The sequence below is a fragment of the Scyliorhinus canicula genome, chromosome 18, assembly GCF_902713615.1.
Source record: "Scyliorhinus canicula chromosome 18, sScyCan1.1, whole genome shotgun sequence".
Classification (NCBI taxonomy): Eukaryota; Metazoa; Chordata; class Chondrichthyes; order Carcharhiniformes; family Scyliorhinidae; genus Scyliorhinus; species Scyliorhinus canicula.
This window is the reverse complement of record NC_052163.1, coordinates 111,565,041-111,584,565: the sequence shown is the minus strand read 5'-3', so window position 1 is coordinate 111,584,565 and position 19,525 is coordinate 111,565,041. Positions and strand designations below refer to the sequence as shown.

Here is a 19,525-nt window from a genome sequence, read left to right as displayed (position 1 = left end):
CACACAGGTTCCTCCTCAAACACACACATACAGGTTCCACTTCACGCGTGTGCACATACACAAGTTCCTCCTCACACGCGCGCGCAGGTACACAGGTTCATCTTCACACATGCATGTACACGCAGGCTCCTCCTCGCCCGTGCGTCCACACAGTCTCTGCATGCATGTAAACACACACACACCTCCACACACGCGTGTGCATACATGGGATGCTCCTCGCATTTGCACACTCCGGCTCCTCTTCGCGTGCGTACACATAGGCTCCTCCTCGCAAGCATGTACAGATGGGCTCCTCCTCACACGCATGTGAACACACAGGCTCCTCACACACGTGTGTACAGACAGTCTCCTCCTCACACATGCTTTAACACATAGGCTCCTCCTCAAACATACGCATACACACAGACACGTGTTCATCTACATATAGGCTTCAGTGTGCGCAAAACCACTCAGGCTCACACGCAAAATCTCACACAAGCTAACACGCAGGTACACACACACACACACACACACACTCTCTCGCATGCACAGGCTCGCAAGCTTCTACTCACAGGCTTCCCCCTCGCATGCGCACACAAACACAGACTACCCCTTACGCACACATACACAGGCTCGCCTTTGCGCGTATGTACGTGCATGCACACAGACAGTGATATAATGGTTGTGTTGCAATTCACTGATTGACCACTAGGAGTCTCATTAGTATACAAGTGCATGTTCGAGTCAGGTGACCTCAGACTGACTAGGGAGTTGAGAGAGAGGTTGCTTGTGCATGATCATACTGTTATTCATCTGTTGTTTTGATTTTAGTTGACCCACGATTAATGTTAATAAATCGTTTGAAGCTTTAGTTACAAGTGTTCTTGCAATATAAATCAGGCCATCCAACAAAAACATTACAGCCCTCGCGGACACACAGACACAGACACTCCCCCTTTCACCACATCCTCCTGCGGCTCCATCCTATTCTTCTGATACAGGAACATGAACCCTTTTGCTTAACTCTTCCTGCCCCTATTCCCAACGTCTTGCCCCGTCCCTCTCTTACTTGCTCTCTTCATCCAGGAGGTGAAAGAGTCCAGTTGGCTTCTTGCTGATTAAGTGGATGCAGCCAACATTGTCGGTATAGTCAATGTTGTGCCAGGTAATTCCCTCGCTCTGATATTCCTCCTGCAAAACAAGCAGCCAGACTGTGGTCAGGGTTTGGTGCGGGGCTGAATGTGCAAAAGGTCACTCGGGCGAAAACCCTTGGGGCAAAGTAACAGGACCCTGGAGTTCACCCCAAGCTCTCGGCAAAGGGTCAGTCGCCCTCATCCGCCCCACAGATGGCAGTGAATCTCCAGGCCAGCGACAGGTGCCGTTTCCCCCAACCCGCAGCCCCAAGACGGCCCCCCATCTCCCCAACCACCCCACACGGAGCAATGCCATCGCCATGTCAACGTCTATAGCCAATGGAAAGAGAGGTCACGCTCCCCGGGTTAAAGGCCAGGCTTGTGAGGGGTGAGAGGTCAAGTCTCACCTGCTCCAGCTTGAAGATATGCTGATTGAAATAATACTGTAGCTGCTCATTAGCATAATTTATGCAAAACTGCTCGAAACTGTTGTTCGGAAAATCCTCGAAACCAAAAATATCCAGAACTCCGATCGACAAACACTGCGGAGAAAGAACAGGAGGCGGTGAGAGCGAGCACAACAGTTGCGGGGGAGGGGGTGGGGAAGAGAGAGAGAGAGCACGGGGATGAGGCGGGGGGGGGAGAGAGAGAGAGGGAGCACGGGTCGGGCGGAGAGCACACGGTGGAGAACAAGAGGTGTGTGACTATAATGAGGTTGCTGGACACTGTTTTACCGTCACTGACTCCTCCATGTCTTTTTTGTTCAGCAGAGCGTGGTTAATCCGAAGAACAATCCAATCAAAAAGTGCGGTGTACAGGGATTTGGCCATGGAGTCTCGAGTAGTTATGGCCTGAAAGACAGCACAAAATAGTCAAAGTCACCGCGCACAGACATTTGGACTGGGTTCTGCCAAGTCACAGTGCCCCGGCCTAGTGTCCAGATTAGTCCCAGGCACCATGTCCAACTCTCCTGTGTGAATCTAGCATCACAGAAAACCCACTCGGGCCTCTCACAGCTCACATCTGAAGCTTACTTTCCCTCTTCAAGCACAGCAGAGCTGAAGTTTGTTAAAATAAATTTAGAGTACCCAACTATATTTTTCCTATTAAGGGGCAATTTAGTGTGGCCAATCCACCTACCCTGCACATCTTTTGGTTGTGGGGGTGAGACCCACACAGACACAGGGAGAATGTAGAAACTCCACATGGACAGTGACCCGGGGCCGGGATCGAACCCGGGTCCTCAGCGCCATGAGGCAGCAGTGCTAACCACTGCGCCATCGTGCCACCTCAGAGCTGAAGTTAATTGTAGTCCCATCACATCACGGAGTGTGATCAGTTGATGGAAATGGAATCTGCTCCTTTCCCGCTGTGTGTTGGACTCAGTGCGAGACAATTTATCAAGCAAACCATCGGTCAATTTAAAAAATAGTTCCCAAGTCAGAAGAACAAGAACTGTCAAGGATCTCAGCTCAATCATGTTGGATTTGTCAGAGTTAGAGTCTCCACTTCAGACTGGATTCAGCCCAGGCCTGACCCAGCCAGGCCAGGCCCTGTCTAGACACCGATAAAGCCCAGCCCTGTCCAAGCCAGAGCCGTCACACTCGGCCAGGCCAGGCCAGGCCCGACACGCTAGGCCAGGCCAGGCCCGACACGCTCGGCCAGGCCAGACACGCTCGGCCAGGCCAGGCCAGGCCCGACACGCTCGGCCAGGCCAGGCCCGACACGCTCGGCCAGGCTAGGCCAGGCCCGACACGCTCGGCCAGGCCAGGCCCCGACACGCTCGGCCAGGCCCGACACGCTCGGCCAGGCCAGGCCCCGACCCGCTCGGCCAGGCCCGACACGCTCGGCCAGGCCAGGCCAGGCCCGACACGCTCGGCCAGGCCAGGCCCCGACACGCTCGGCCAGGCCCGACACGCTCGGCCAGGCCAGGCCAGGCCCGACACGCTCGGCCAGGCCAGGCCAGGCCCGACACGCTAGGCCAGGCCAGGCCAGGCCCGACACGCTAGGCCAGGCCAGGCCCGACACGCTAGGCCAGGCCAGGCCCCGACACGCTAGGCCAGGCCAGGCCAGGCCCGACACGCTAGGCCAGGCCCGACACGCTCGGCCAGGCCAGGCCCCGACACGCTCGGCCAGGCCAGGCCAGACCCCGACACGCTCGGCCAGGCCAGGCCAGACCCCGACACGCTCGGCCAGGACTGTCACACATTCCACTTCAGGCAAATTCTGCTAAGTTCTCCCAGCACCAGAGCCGATGCTGCCTCGAGCTGAGAGCCGAATTCTGTAGTGTGACTTACCTCATTGTGGCTGTAAGGCAAAATCAGCTTCTCCCCCACTGTCACTGTCTTCCTCTTTGTTAAAGCTTCAACTAACGTGTCCCGTTTCACCTGGGGAAAACAGGAGAGTAATCACACTGTAGCTGTGCTGTGTGTACATTCTGACCTCCAAACTGCAAACACGATTTAGAGGCACTGGAGATGGTGCAAAAAAAACCTTGCTGCTTTGGGTGACTCCCCCAGCAGCCAGCTGGCCATTCATGTAAAGGGAGTAATCATCTTGTGCCAGGCTAAAATCAGAGACCATCCTGAGCCGGGTGGTTCAATAGGGCAGAAAACAGACCCACCGAGCCATTCCGGAGACCAGCTGATTCCATTTGGAAAGGAGTCTCCATGCATTCAGCTTTTTCATTTGTTCTTAGAACGTGGGCGTCGTTGGCTAGGCCAGCATTTATTGCCCATCCCCAATTGCCCTCGAGAGGTGATGGCGAGCAGCTATTTTGAACCGCTGCAGACCGTGTGGTGTAAGTACACCCACAGTGCTGTTAGGGATGGCGCTTAAAGCATTTTTACTCAGCGACAGTGAGGGAGCGGCGATATATTGGGAATCCGGTTTGTCACACCTTTATTAATTGTAGAACGATTGTATTTAGTTATTGGCAGGTAGTGAGCGTGAACTGGGAATTCAATGGTGCGCCGATCAACAGGAACAGATTGAAACTGCAGTTCAGTTGGAAGGCGCGCGTTTCTAATGTGTATCTCTGTGAATAAGTTCTCATGAAAAGAGTCTAAAGATTGGCTCCAGTTCTATCCTTCGCCACCTGAACAGTTCTCGCCCACCTTCAGCAGCTCCGACAGGGTGTCCAGGACTTCGGGGGGCCCAACCTCCAAACTCTCCTCCCTGCCGGTGGATTTCTTCTTATAGACGACATTCCCGAGATAGAGGATTGCGGAAAGCACAAAAAATATCCTGAAGGGGGAATGGGAAAGGTCAGATCGAGCATTGAGCTTTGCAAAACCATTAAACATTCGATAATCCCAACTGTGAGAGAGAATTAAAAAACTGCATATTCAATAGTTAATCGATTGCCGGCCATATCACAACAAGAGGCTCCCCCGTCCGATCGCTCACTCTAATCCAACCTGACCTCTAATCCTGCTCTTCGCCCTTCACCAGTCTTTTTTTGTTCTCTTTTAAAAATAAATTTAGAGTATCCAATTAATTTTTTCCAATTAAGGGGCAATTTAGTGTGGCCAATCCACCTACCCTGCACATCTTTGGGTTGTGGGGGCGAAACCCACGCAAACACGGGGAGAATGTGCAAACTCCACACGGACAGTGACCCAGAGCCGGGATCGATCCTGGGAGCTTGGCGCCGTGAGGCAACAGTGCTAACCCACTGCGCCACCGTGCTGCCCTGCCCTTCACCACTCCTCACCCACTGGAGACCGAGTTAGACCAGAGCGGGCACCAACCCACCCGTCAATCATCTTTGACGTGAAGAGCAATGACAAATGATGCTTCTGGTAACTGCAGAACACAGAGTGATTGGCTGGCACTGACCAACCAGAGGGAGCCTGATTTTGGAGATCAGCTGATAGATGAGACAGAAAGAGGACAATAGGACTCACTGATTCTTGGTGACGTGCAGGAAGCCCACCATCTCCATGGCCTGTTTCAGACGTTCAAAGTCATGTTTCAGATCCTCCCCATCGTCCAGGCAGAAGTTCTGCTTCTAGAAGGAGTCGGGAAGAGACAGGACATATTACAGCCCAGAATGGGAGAGCGAGAAACAGGCTGCCTGCCAGGGAGGGAGAAGGAGTTGGAGAGACAGAGGGTGCGATTCAACTAAATGGGAATAATGTCCCATAACGAGCGCGATTAGCCGCGTGTTTCTGGGCGCTCGCAGCACCAAGAAACACGTGGCTATACAACGCCACTCATATTAAATAAGAGGCCTCAGCGGGAAACGCGCGGCCAGGGCCTCACATAGCGCCATCTTCCACACCGAGGGCCTCCGCTCGCAGGAACTCATCAGCTGGCGTAAGAGATCGGAACGCTATTCCGTTCTCCGAGGCTCCTGTTGTGGCTTCCCTCCCTCTTCTCCCCCCCCCCGCTTCCCGTTTCATCATAGAATTTACAGTGCAGAAGGAGGCCATTCAGCCCATCGAGTCTGCACCGGCTTTTGGAAAGAGCGCCCTACCCAAGGTCCACACCTCCACCCTATCCCCATAACCCAATAACCCCACCCAACACTAAGGGCAATTTTGGACACCAAGGGCAATTTATCCTGGCCAATCCACCTAACCTGCACATCTTTGGACTGTGGGAGGAAACCGGAGCATCCGGAGGAAACCCACGCACACACGGGGAGGATGTGCAGACTCCGTACAGACAGTGACCCAAGCCGGAATCGAACGTGGGACCCTGGAGCTGTGAAGCGATTGTGCTATCCACAATGCTACCATGTGCTGCCCTTTGTGGGGATCAGTGCTGAACGGCACTCACCCGAGGTCTCCGAGGCAAAGGGGATGAATCCTAAAGCCTCAGGTACCTCGGGAACCTGCACGTTAGAGTCAGATTAACTCCCTCGCTCTAATACGCAGATTTGCTAAAAAGTGATCCCCTCCACAATGGGCAGGGTTTACATCACAACGTCTTAGAGATCGCGTTAGATCTCGCGAGGCATTCCGAGCCGGGTATGTCCCGGGACCGGGGTCACCCGGCTTTATTAGCCACGCTAAGCCGCGGCGAGCTACTTTCTGGCGCAGTCTGGGCAATGAGCCTGGGAGATGGACATCCTCAAGGACACTGAATCTGGGCAGTGCGTCTCTCCGGGATGGGAATATCAGGCAGTGCGTCTCTCCGGGATGGGAATATCAGGCAGTGCGTCTCTCCGGGATGGGAATATCAGGCAGTGCGTCTCTCCGGGATGGGAATATCAGGCAGTGCGTCTCTCCGGGATGGGAATCTCAGGCAGTGCGTCTCTCCGGGATGGGAATATCAGGCAGTGCGTCTCTCCGGGATGGGAATATCAGGCAGTGCGTCTCTCCGGGATGGGAATCTCAGGCAGTTCGTCTCTCCGGGATGGGAATATCAGGGCACTGTCTCTCCGGGATGGGAATATCAGGGCACTGTCTCTCCGGGATGGGAATATCAGGGCACTGTCTCTCCGGGATGGGAATATCAGGGCACTGTCTCTCCGGGATGGGAATATCAGGGCACTGTCTCTCCGGGATGGGAATATCAGGGCACTGTCTCTCCGGGATGGGAATATCAGGCAGTGTGTCTCTCTGGGATGGGAATATCAGGGCACTGTCTCTCCGGGATGGGAATATCAGGCAGTGCGTCTCTCCGGGATGGGAATATCAGGCAGTGCATCTCTCCGGGATGGGAATATCAGGCAGTGCGTCTCTCCAGGATGGGAATATCAAGCAGTGCGTCTCTCCGGGATGGGAATATCAGGGCAGTCTCTCTCCAGGATGGGAATATCCGGGCAGAGTCTCTCTCCGGGATGGGAATATCTGGACAGTGTCAGCCAGTGCGTCTCTCCGGGATGGGAATATCAGGGCAGTGTCTCACTCCGGGATGGGAATATCAGGGCAGTGTCTCACTCCGGGATGGGAATATCCAGGCAGTATCTCTCTTTGGGATGTTAATATGAGGGCAGTGTCTCCGAGATGGGAATATCCGGACAGTCTCTCTCCGGGATGGGAATATCCAGACAGAGTCTCTCTCCGAGATGGGAAAATCGGGCAGTGTCTCCGCGATGGGAAAATCAGGGCAGCGTCTCTGAGATGGGAATATCAGGGCAGTGTCTCTCTCCGGGATGGGAATATCAGGGCACTGTCTCTCTCCGGGTTGGGAATATCAGGGCAGTGTCTCTCTCTGGGATGGGAATATCCGGACAGGGTCTCTCTTCGGGATGGGAATATCCGGACAGCGTCTCTCTCCGGGATGGGAATATCAGGGCAGTGTCTCTCCGGGATGGGAATATCAGGGCAGTATCTCTCTCCAGGATGGGAATATCAGGGCAGTATCTCTCTCCGGGATGGGAATATCCGGGCAGTGTCTCTCTCCGGGATGGGAATATCAGGACAGTTTCTCTCCAGGATGGGAATATCCGGGCAGTGTCTCTCCGGGCAGTGTCTCTCTCCGGGATGGGAATATCCGGGAAGTGTCTCTCCCCGGGATGGGAATATCAGTACAGTGTCTCTCCGGGATGGGAATATCAGGACAGTGTCTGTCCGGGATGGGAATATCCGGGCAGTGTCTCTCCGGGATGGAAATATGAGGGCAGTATCTCTCTCCGGGATGGGAATATCAGTACAGTGTCTCTCCGGGATGGGAATATCCGGGCAGTATCTCTCTCCGAGATGGGAATATCCGGGCAGTGTCTCTCCGGGATGGGAATATCCGGGCAGTGTCTCTCTCCGGGATGGGAATATCCGGGCAGTGTCTCCGGGATGGAAATATCCGGGCAGTGTCTCCGGGATGGGAATATCAGGGAAGTGTCTTTCTATCTTTTCTGCTCATTGTTATTCTGCAGCTTTCCTGTTGGTTATGGAATTGTCAACCTACCTGATTGAGGTAGTAATAATCTTCCGGCTGTTTCAGGTGGAAATCTCGTCGCTCTGACACACTCGCCCCCATCAGCAAGTAGTAAAATACATGGTAGTTCCTGTGTGGGGGGAGGGTGGGGTTGGAGGTGAAGAGGGAGGGTGGGGGAGAGGGAGGGGAGAAGGGAGAGGGAAGGGAGGAGGGAGGGAGGAAGGATGGAAGGGGTAAGCGAGGAGGACAGAGGGGAGGGGGAGGGGGAGGAGGGGGAAGAAGGGCAGGGGGAGGAGGGGGAAGAAGGGCAGGGGGAGGAAGGGGAGATGGGGAGGAAAGGGGAGATGGGGAGGGAGGGGGAGGGAGGGGGAGAGGGGGGGGGAGGGGGAGATGGGGAGGGAGGGGGAGATGGGGAGGGAGGGGGAGATGGGGAGGGAGGGGGAGATGGGGAGGGAGGGGGAGATGGGGAGGGAGGGGGAGATGGGGAGGGAGGGGGAGATGGGGAGGGAGGGGGAGATGGGAGGGAGGGGGAGGGGGAGGTGGGGAGGGAGGGGGAGGTGGGGAGGGAGGGGGAGGTGGGGAGGGAGGGGGAGATGGGGAGGGAGGGGGAGATGGGGAGGGAGGGGGAGATGGGGAGGGAGGGGGAGATGGGGAGGGAGGGGGAGATGGGGAGGGAGGGGGAGATGGGGAGGGAGGGGGAGATGGGGAGGGAGGGGGAGATGGGGAGGGAGGGGGAGATGGGGAGGGAGGGGGAGATGGGGAGGGAGGGGGAGATGGGGAGGGAGGGGGAGATGGGGAGGGAGGGGGGAGATGGGGAGGGAGGGGGGAGATGGGGAGGGAGGGGGGAGATGGGGAGGGAGGGGGGAGATGGGGAGATGGGGAGGGGGAGGGCAGGGGAGATGGGGAGGGGGAGGGAAGGGAAGATGGGGAGGGGGAGGGAAGGGGAGATGGGGAGGGAGGGGGAGGGAAGGGGAGATGGGGAAGGGAAGGAGAGATGGGGAGGGGAAGGGAGGGGGAGATGGGGAGGGAGGGGGAGATGGGGAGGGAGGGGGAGATGGGGAGGGAGGGGGAGATGGGGAGGGAGGGGGAGATGGGGAGGGAGGGGGAGATGGGGAGGGAGGGGGAGGGAAAGGGAGATGGGGAGGGGGAGGGAAAGGGAGATGGGGAGGGGGAGGGAAAGGGAGATGGGGAGGGGAGGGGGAGATGGGGAGGGGGGGAGATGGGGAGGGAGGGGGAGATGGGAGGGAGGGGGAGATGGGGAGGGAGGGGAGATGGGGAGGGAGGGGGAGATGGGGAGGGAGGGGGAGATGGGGAGGGAGGGGGAGATGGGGAGGGAGGGGGAGATGGGGAGGGAGGGGGAGATGGGGGAGGGAGGGGGAGATGGGGAGGGAGGGGGAGATGGGGAGGGAGGGGGAGATGGGGAGGGAGGGGAGATGGGGAGGGAGGGGAGATGGGGAGGGAGGGGGAGATGGGGAGGGAGGGGGGAGATGGGGAGGGAAGGGGAGATGGGGAGGGAGGGGAGATGGGGAGGGAAGGGGAGATGGGGAGGGAAGGGGAGATGGGGAGGGAAGGGGAGATGGGGAGGGAAGGGGAGATGGGGAGGGAAAGGGAGATGGGGAGGGAAGGGGAGATGGGGAGGGAAGGGGAGATGGGGAGGGAAGGGGAGATGGGGAGGGGAGGGGAGATGGGGAGGGAAGGGGAGATGGGGAGGGGGGAGGGAAGGGGAGATGTGGATGGGGGAGGGAAGGAGAGATGGGGAGGGGAAGGGAGGGGGAGATGGGGAGGGAGGGGGAGATGGGGAGGGAGGGGGAGGGAAGGGGAGATGGGGAGGGGGAGGGCAGGGGAGATGGGGAGGGGGAGGGAAGGGAAGATGGGGATGGGGAGGGAGGGGGAGGGAAGGGGAGATGGGGAGGGAAGGGGAGATGGGGAGGGAAGGGGAGATGGGGAGGGAGGGGGAGATGGGGAGGGAGGGGAGATGGGGAGGGAGAAGGAGGGGGGAAGGGAGGAGAGGGGAAGGGAGGAGAGGGGAAGGAGAGGAGGGGAAGGAGAGGGGAAGAAAGAGGGAGAGATTGTAGGAAATTGCTGTTGGTGAAGCTCAGGTCAGAGAGGTCAGTGAATAAAAATATGAACATTTATTCCAAGGACAGAGAGCCACTGAGCTTTAGTGACGCTTACATTGTTAATCGGGATAACTCTGGTGTGCTGGGCACAAGAGATTGAGGCTGGCACAGTACCAATCTCACACTCCGGTTCGAACAATGTGCGATCGGACTGCCCTGTGACCAGGTGCCACCCTCGCCATACGCAGATCAGGACTGATGGGCCTGGAACGGTCGCCTGGCCGTGGGGCGGGCACCCCAGCAAGGAGGCACCTTGCAATGCTCCATGACGTTGTGGGTGCTATACAAACTCAGGTCCGCAAGCAGCAGGAGAGGAGGGGGAAGAATCATAAACAAGTGAGATAAACCAGAGTGGAACACCCCCCCCACCCCCCCCGCCGAATGTCCAGCCTGAAAAGAGACTGAGTTTCCAAACGACATTCCGGATCAAAGCAGCAAAGACACCGGAGTGAGATTCAGTGACAGGGACAATGAGACAGAGACATGTTCACAGATCCCACCTTTCACACCCCCCCCCCCCCCCCCCAGCCTGGTCACTCATTAAAAATGTCGAACCGACACCGTCTCGGACTTTGATGTCCAACATCTGGTCTGAAATGGCCATTTTGCTTCACCAATCAGATCGCTCCCTGACAGAAGGTCATCTGGGGTTACTTGGCAGAAGGTCATGGGGTCACTGACTCCATCAGCCTAATCTTACCTCTCATCGGCCTCCTGGGACACTAGGCGGGACTTTTCCAGGAGGTATTTCTCCACAACAGCCCTGGCAAAAGAGAGAGTGAGAGAACGTTAATCCAAACGCAGTGAACAGAGAGATTGCAGCAAATGGCCAGGAAAGGAGGTGTGGAAGTCTTGCCACACGAGTGTGACACCATCAACTGTCCCAAGTGTGAAAACCGCCCCCCCCCATCCAAAATGCACAGACATCAAACTCAAAACAAGGAGGTGTGAATGTGATGGAGGTACTGGTATCGGAGGTGGAACATAATGTGTGTGTCAGAGAGAGAGATGGTGTGTCAGTGAGAGAGGGAGAGTGAGAAAGAGATAGGGAAAATGTCAGAGAGATGGGGAGGGGGAAAGTAGACGAAAGCGAGAGGGAGTGTCAGAGGGGGAGAGAGAGCGAGAGAGAGAGAGAATGTGCCAGAGAGAGAGAATGTGCCAGGGAAGGAGTGTCAGAGAAAGAGAGATAGAAAATGTGCCAGAGAGAGAGGGGGGTGTCAGAGAGAGAGGGGGGTGTCAGAGAGAGGGGGGGTGTCAGAGAGAGAGGGGGGTGTCAGAGGGAGAGGGGGGGTGTCAGAGGGAGAGGGGGGTGTCAGAGGGAGAGGGGGGTGTCAGAGGGAGAGGGGGTGTCAGAGGGAGAGGGGGCATGACAGAGAGAGAGAGAGAGAGAGCGGGGGGGTGTCAGAGAGAGAGGGGTGTCAGAGAGAGAGGGGGGGTGTCAGAGGGAGAGGGTGTCAGAGGGAGAGGGGGCGTGTCAGAGAGAGGGGCGTGTTAGAGAGAGGGGGGCGTGTCAGAGACAGAGAGGGTATCAGAGAGAGAGGGGGTGTCAGAGGGAGAGGGGGCGTGTCAGAGGGAGAGGGGGCGTGTCAGAGGGAGAGGGGGCATGTCAGAGGGAGAGGGGGCGTGTCAGAGGGAGAGGGGGTGTGTCAGAGGGAGAGGGGGCGTGTCAGAGGGAGAGGGGGGTGTCAGAGAGAGAGGGGGTGTCAGAGAGAGAGGGGGGTGTCAGAGAGAGAGGGGGCGTGTCAGAGGGGGGGGTGTCAGAGAGAGAGAGAGAGAGAGAGGAGTTGTGTCAGAGAGAGAGGAGTTGTGTCAGAGAGAGAGAGAGAGAGAGAGAGGAGTTGTGTCAGAGAGAGAGGGGGGCGTGTCAGAGGGGAGGTGTCAGAGAGAGAGGGGGCTTGTCAGAGGGGGGTGTCAGAGAGAGAGAGAGAGAGAGAGAGGGTGGTTTCAGAGAGAGAGGGGGCGTGTCAGAGGGGGGGTGTCAGAGAGAGAGAGAGAGAGAGAGAGAGAGGGGGGTGTCAGAGAGAGAGAGAGAGGGGGGGGGTGTCAGAGAGAGAGAGAGAGGGGGGTGTCAGAGAGAGGGAGCATGTGTTTCAGAGACACAGGGAAAGAGAACGCATGTGTCAGAGAGAGGGCAGGGGCAGTACGGTGGCGCAGTGGGTTAGCCCTGCTGCCTCACGGCGCCGAGGTCCCGGGTTCGATCCCGGCTCTGGGACACTGTCCATGTGGAGTTTGCACATTCTCCCCGTGTCTGTGTGGGTCTCACCCCCACAACCCAAGTGCGCGCGTGTTGGAGAACGAGTGCGCGCGTGTTGGAGAACGAGTGCGCGCGTGTTGGAGAACGAGTGCGCGCGTGTTGGAGAACAACCCCTCCCCTCCCCACACCCACCCCCAAAACCCCTCCCCTCCCCACAACCCCTCCCCACAACCACGCCCCGCAGTGATGGGGGAAGACCAGCCCGGGGCCTCACAAGAGTGTTTGGCTGCCCCCCGCCCCCTCGGTCTTCGACCCCCCCTCCCCGTACAGTTGAATAGGTTTGCTGATAAACAACTTGATTCACACCATCTCCTCCTCCATGTTATGTCAAATAAGTAAATCTGAAGGTCACGGGGTCACACTCACCCTCTGACGAGTCCATTTTCTAAGTAATTGACCTGAATAAATTTGCCAAATCTGCTGGAATTGTTGTTGTGCGCAGTTTTTGCATTCCCGAAGGCCTGTTGGGGGGGGGGGGGAAACAGAGAAAATGTGAATTCATCGAGCTGTCCGTCGCTGACAGAGAGTGAGCACGCGACCATCACCTGATGCACTCGGACAAAAGGACACCTTCCTCATTCCCCAACCGATCTCACTCCCGCTCCGCACCCCCTCCCTATCCCACTGCATCCCGCCTCTCCATTACTCCCCCCTCCCAATATCCTCTTCCCGCCCCCCAGCTCTCTCCATTTCCCCCCCCCCCCCCCCCCCCCCCGCTCACTCTTTCCTCTCTGTTGCCTCTCCACGTGACAGCCTTTTTCCACACACAATTTCAAGTAAAGAAAACATTCAATAAACCGGAAAACTACGTTTTCTTTTCCACATATTCTATCGGCTTAAAAGACGGGCCTGTGCAGATCTTTCTATTTTTACTTCGGCAAATTGGAACAAATGGTCCTCACCTTGAATCATTGTTACGAATTCAACCCAACTTGTGTCGAATGACTAAAACACAAGTCAGAATATAAACACTCACAAATGTCTCATGCATGGTAGTGAGCGGTTCTGGTAGCTTTTATTCGTTGTACAGGATGTGGGTGTCGCTGGCTAGACCAGCATTTATTGCCCATCCCGAATTGCCCTTGAAAAGGTCGTAGTGGAGCTGCCTCCTTGAACTGCTGCAGCCACTGAAGCACAGATACCCCACAGTGGCGTTAGGGAGGGAGTTCCAGGATTTGGACCCAGTGACAGTGAAGGAACGGCCGATATATTTCCAAGTCAGGATGGCAAGTGACTTGGAGGGGAACCTCCAGGTGGTGGGGTTCCCAGGTATCTGCTGCCCTTGTCCTTCTGAATGGCGGCAGTCAGGGGTTTGGAAGGTGCTGTCCCTGGATCCTTGGTGAGTTGCTGCAGTGCATCTTGTAGATGGCGCACACGGCTGTCACTATTCGTCGGTGGTGGAGGATGTTAATATTTGTGAAAGGGGTACCAATCAAGCTGACTGCTTTGTCCTGGATGGTGTCGAGCTTCTTTTTGTTTTATAAATTTAGAGGGCCCAATTCAATTTTTCTAATTAAGGGGCAATTTAGCATGGCCAATCCACCTACCCTGCACATCTTTGGGTTGTGGGGGCGAAACCCACGCAGACACGGGGAGAATGTGCAAACTCCACACGGACAGTGACCCAGGGCCGGGATCGAACCCGGGTCCTCAGCACTATGAGGCAACAGTGCTAACCACTGTGCCACCGTGCTGCCCCACTAAAATATTATCTTATAAACCTCGAGTCTTGTTGGAACTGCACTCATCCAGGCAAGTGGAGAGTATTGCATCACACTCCTGACTTGTGCATTGTAGCTGGTGGACAGGATTTGGCAATTCAAGAGGTGAGTTACTCACAACTCCTAGACTCTGACCTGCTCTTGTAACCAGTGTTAACATGGCTGGTCCAGTTCAGTTTCTGATCAATGGTAACCCCCAGTACGTTGATAGTAGGGGGGGTTCAGCGATGGCACTGCCATTGAATGTCATGTGGTGATTGTTATATTATCTCTTGTTGGAGATGGTCATTTCCTGGCACTTGTCTGGCACGACTGTTAATTGCCACTTGTCTGGATTTTGCTCAATTCGGTCATGGACTGTTTCACTATCTGAGGAGTCATGAATGGTCCTGAACATTATGCAGTCATCCGCAAACATCCCCACTTCTGACCTTATGATGGAAGAGAGATCATTGATGAAGTTGCTGAAGATGGTTGGGAAGGTCACCACCCTGAGGAACTCCTGCAGCGATCTCCTGGAGCTGAGATGATTGACCTCCAACCACCACAACCTCCTTTGAACCGGGTTTAACTCCAATCAATGGTGAATTTTCCCCTGATTCCCATTGACTTGTTTAGCTTGGACACCTTGATGCCATACTCAGTCAAATGCTGCCTTGATGTCAAGGACGGTCATTCTCACCTCACCTCTGGCATTCAGCCCTTTCGTCCATGATTGGACCAAGGCTGGAATGAAGTCAGGAGCTGAGTGATCCTGGCGGAACCCAAACTGAGCATCCATGAGGTTATTGCTAAGTAAATGCCACTAGATTGAGCTGTTGATGACCCCTTCCATCACTTTACTGATGATCGAGAATGGACTGATGGGACAGTAGAAACATGTGCTCTGTTTCTTGTGTACAGGACATACCTGGGCAATTTTCCACATTGCCAGGTGGATGCCAGTGTTGTAGCTGTACTGGAACAGCCTGGCTAGGGGCGCAGCACGTCTTTAGTACTATGGTGCAGACTCGATGGGCCGAATGGCCTCCTTCTGCACTGTATGTTCTATTGCCGGAATAATGCCGCTGCAATACAGAATCATAGAATCCCTACAGTGTAGAAGGAGGCCATTCGGCCTATCGAGTCTGCACCGACCCACTTAAGCCCTCACTGCCACCCTGCTTAGACCCATTCCCTATCCCCGGAATCCCACCTAACCTTTGGACACTAAGGGGCACTCTTGATGATGGGCATTGAAGTCCCCCGCCCAGAATACATTCTGTGCCCTTGCCACCCTCAGCAATTCCTCCAAGTGGTGTTCAACAGGGAGGAGTGATTCATCAGCTGGGGGTGGGAAAGGTGCGGGGGGGGCGGCGGGGGGGTTTGTTATTGGCAGCAGTATGTGGTAATCAGCAAGAGGTTTCCTTGCCCATGTTTGACTTGGTGCCATGAGACTTCATGGCTTCTGAAGTCTATGCTGAGAAATCCCTGGATAACTCCCTCCCGACCGTGTCGCCACCTCTGCTGGGTCTGTCCTGCTGGTGGGACAGGCATGACCCAGGGATGGTGAGAGTGGTGCCTGGGACGTTACCTGTATGATTCTGTGAGTATGACCATGTCAGGCTGTTGGTTGACTAGTCTGTCAGACAGCTCTCCCAATTGCGGCACAAGGCCCCGGGTGCCAATCAGGAGAACCTTGCAGGGTCAACAGGGCCGGATTTGCCGTTGCTGTTTCCGGTCCCTAGGTCGATGCTGGGTTGTCCTTCAGGTTTCATTTTGTGTTTTGTCGACTTTGTAGCAGTTGGACATAGCTGAATGGCTTTGCTGGGCCATTTCAGAGGGCATGTAAGAGACAACCACATTGCTGTGGGTCTGGAGTCACATGCAGGCCAGACCTGGTAAGGACGGCAGATTCCCTTCCCTAAAGGACATCGTGTAGTGGGTACGATAGTGCAGAGTTGTGGTCGTGGTCATGGTAGTGTTATGGTTATGCAGGTGCAGTGGTTATGGTAGAGGTTACAATAATGCAGCACCTTTGGCCGTATGATAGTGTACTGGTTACAGTCGTTTTGTGGTTATGGTAGAGGTTACGGGGCAGCATGGTGGCACAGTGGTTAGCACTGGGACTGCGGCGCTGAGGCCCCGGGTTTCGATCCCGGCCCTGGGTCACTGTCTGTGTGGAGTTTGCACATTCTCCCCGTGTTTGAGTGGGTTTCACCCCCACCACCCAAAGATGTGCAGGGTAGGTGGATTGGCCACGCTAAATTGCCCCTTGATTGGAGAAAAAAATTGGGTACTCTAAATTTAGTTTTTAAAAATTTTTAAATGGTAGAAGTTACGACAGTGCAGTGGTTATGATTATGATATATCCATAGAATCCCTAAAGTGCAGGAGGTGGCCATTCGGCCCTTCGACTCTGCATCAACCCTCTGAAAGAACATTCTACCTAGATCCATGCCCCTGCCCTATCCTCAAAACCCTCCCACTGATCATGGCCAATCCACCTACCCTGCACATCTTTGGACCGAGGGAGGAAACTGGAGCAGCCGGAGGAAACTCATCCAGACACAGGGAAAACGTGCAAATTCCGTACAGACACCGAGGCTGGAACTGAACCCTGTTCTCTGGTGCTGTGAAGCAGCAGTGCTAACCAGTGTGCCACCTTGTCGATGGTGTACTGGTTGTGGTAGTGTAGTTGTTATGGTAGTGTAGTTGTTATGGTAGAGGTTATAGTCGTGTAGTGGTTATGGTAGAGGTTATGGTAGTTGGATGGTTATGGTAGGGTTACAGTAGAGCTTATGATAATTTAGTGGTAGTGGTTTTAAGTAGTGTAGTGGTTATGGTACCGAACATAAAATCGAGAAGTCATGAGTTCCAATATATCTATGGTAAATGTAAAACTAAACTCAGTAAATCTGGTCATTTGTGGATTACAGTGTAACTGTATCAATGGCTGGGGATGGGGTTCTTTCTTCTGCTTCCAAATCTTTGGTGACTTTTTAAAAATATAAATGATATATAATTGTTTTTTAGTTTCTACTGGCGATGGACACAGTACCTCAATATTGGTGTACATAACAAAATTCATTCGACACAAGTGGAGAAAAGTAGAAAGAACATTATTCCCCGAGTTGGGGATCAGAAATATCAGAGGTCCTGTTGGTCATTGGCTGTACTTCCCTGGGCTTCTGGGATTGTTACTAGTACTTCCTGGTTTGTCCTGTTCAAGAATCTCACATAAATTCTCAAACTCTTCACACTCTCACCTCGGTTCTCCCCCTCCAGATCTACCCAATCACCCAGTTCCCCTTTCCTCCTCCAACATCTCTCCTCCCTTCACTCTACCACTGGCAGCCATCCCATCAGGCACTGGGCCCCACATTCAATCTCCCAATACCCTCCATTCCTCAAACATTCCCCTTAAAACCGGCCCCTTGACTCCTTCCTCTGTTGTAAACTACGTCCAACCCACCTGACCCCAGCCACGAGTTTCCTGAAATGTCAATCAATAATGGCAATCATGATGTCAAGAATACTTTCCACTGCAGTAATTCTTCCCTCCGTCACACATAGAACATAGAACAGTACAGCACAGAACAGGCCCTTCGGCCCTCGATGTTGTGCCGAGCAATGATCACCCTACTCAAACCCACGTATCCACCCTATACCCGTAACCCAACAATCCCCCCATTAACCTTACACTACGGGCAATTTAGCATGGCCAATCCACCTAACCCGCACATCTTTGGACTGTGGGAGGAAACCGGAGCACCCGGAGGAAACCCACGCACACACGGGGAGGACGTGCAGACTCCACACAGACAGTGACTCAGCCGGGAATCGAACCTGGGACCCTGGAGCTGTGAAGCATTTATGCTAACCACCATGCTACCGTGCTGCCCCGACACGGTTTAATGAGTTAGAGCGCACCTACACAGAGGTCACATGACATCCTGAGAGCATGAAAACCCTGGCGTTTGTTGAGATTGGGGCAAATTAGAGGAAGAACTGGATGGGAGGGAGGGAGGGGGCATCGTTAATTCTGGAATGAAAGAACAGAGGAACATAGGAAATAAGAGCACGAGGCAGTCCCCCAGAGCCTGCTCCCCCAGACAAGTCATGGCTGATTGTGTACCTCACCGCAATTTTCCCCGCATTATCCCCACATCCCTCAATGTCAATAGTCTCCAGAAATCTGTCAATTTCTGTCTTAAACATACTCAATGACTGAACTCCCAAAGGCCCCTTGGGATAGAGAATTCCAAAGATTCACCCCTTATTCTGAGACTGTGTTCCCCTGGTTCTAGATCCCCCAAGTCAGGGGAACTATGCATGTCCCCCTGCATGTCCCCGTATCACACACAAAACATACAGTGCAGAAGGCCATTCGGCCCATCGAGTCTGCACCGACCCACTTAAGCCCTCACTTCCACCCTATCCCCATAACGCAATAACCCCTCCTAACCTTTTTGGTCACTAAGAGCAATTTATCATGGCCAATTCACCTAACCTGCACATCTTTGGACTGTTATTCTATATATAAACCACCCGAACCCCTCGATTAGATTCCAGTCTGTAACTCACTCCCGGGTATCTGTTATTCTATATATAAACCACCCTGAACCCCTCGATTAGATTCCAGTCTGTAATTCACTCCCGGGTATCTGTTATTCTATATATAAACCACCCTGAACCCCTCGATTAGATTCCAGTCTGTAACTCACTCCCGGGTATCTGTTATTCTATATATAAACCCCCTGAACCCTTTGATTAGATTCCAGTCTGTAATTCACTCCCGGGTATCGGTTATTCTATATATAAACCCCTGAACCCCTCGATTAGATTCCAGTCTGTAACTCACTCCCGGGTATCTGTTATTCTATATATAAACCACCCCGAACCCCTTGATTAGATTCCAGTCTGTAACTCACTCCCGGGTATCTGTTATTCTATATATAAACCACCTCGAAGCCCTCGATTAGATTCCAGTCTGTAACTCATTCCCGCTCTGTAAGATTTTTAAAAATAAATTTCAATGAAATCACCTCTAATTCTACAAGAAGAATTCTTCTGGAGAACGCAGACCCAGTCTCCTCAATCTCTCCTCATAAAACAATCCCGCCATCCCATGGATTAGTCTGGAGAACGTCTGTTGCACTCTCTCCTTACACAAGCTGACCCGAAACGGGGCACAATACTCCAGGTGCAGTCTCATCAAGGCTCTATACAGCTGCAGCCAAGACATCCTTAATCCTGTACTCAAACTCGCTTGCGATGAAGGCCAACATCCCATTTGCCTTCCTAATTGCTTCCTGTGCCTGCATACTCGCTTTTAGTGATTCATGAACAAAGACACCCAGGTCCCTTTGGACATCAAAGCTCCCCAATCTCTCACCATTTACAAAAATGTTCTGTCTTTTTGATTTTTCTACTAAAGTGGATGCCTCACACTTATATTCCATCACCATGTCCTAGTCCATTCACCTAGGCTTTTCAAGTCCTCTTGAA

General features: G+C 54.2%; 1 protein-coding gene across 1 annotated transcript in view; it reads right to left on the bottom strand.

Annotated features, from left to right (window-relative positions):
* The window catches only part of LOC119952944 (unconventional myosin-IXb), a 136,948-nt gene that overhangs the window by 47,099 nt on the left and 70,324 nt on the right, over positions 1-19,525 (bottom strand). Inside the window, exons 3-11 of the mRNA XM_038776582.1 lie at positions 12,681-12,775; positions 10,761-10,823; positions 7,971-8,070; positions 5,021-5,124; positions 4,229-4,358; positions 3,410-3,499; positions 1,847-1,963; positions 1,520-1,654; positions 1,048-1,170 (exon numbers count right to left, since the gene is read on the bottom strand). Of these exons, the coding sequence (XP_038632510.1) occupies positions 1,048-1,170; positions 1,520-1,654; positions 1,847-1,963; positions 3,410-3,499; positions 4,229-4,358; positions 5,021-5,124; positions 7,971-8,070; positions 10,761-10,823; positions 12,681-12,775 (957 nt within the window). The remainder of the gene's footprint in view (positions 1-1,047; positions 1,171-1,519; positions 1,655-1,846; positions 1,964-3,409; positions 3,500-4,228; positions 4,359-5,020; positions 5,125-7,970; positions 8,071-10,760; positions 10,824-12,680; positions 12,776-19,525) is intronic.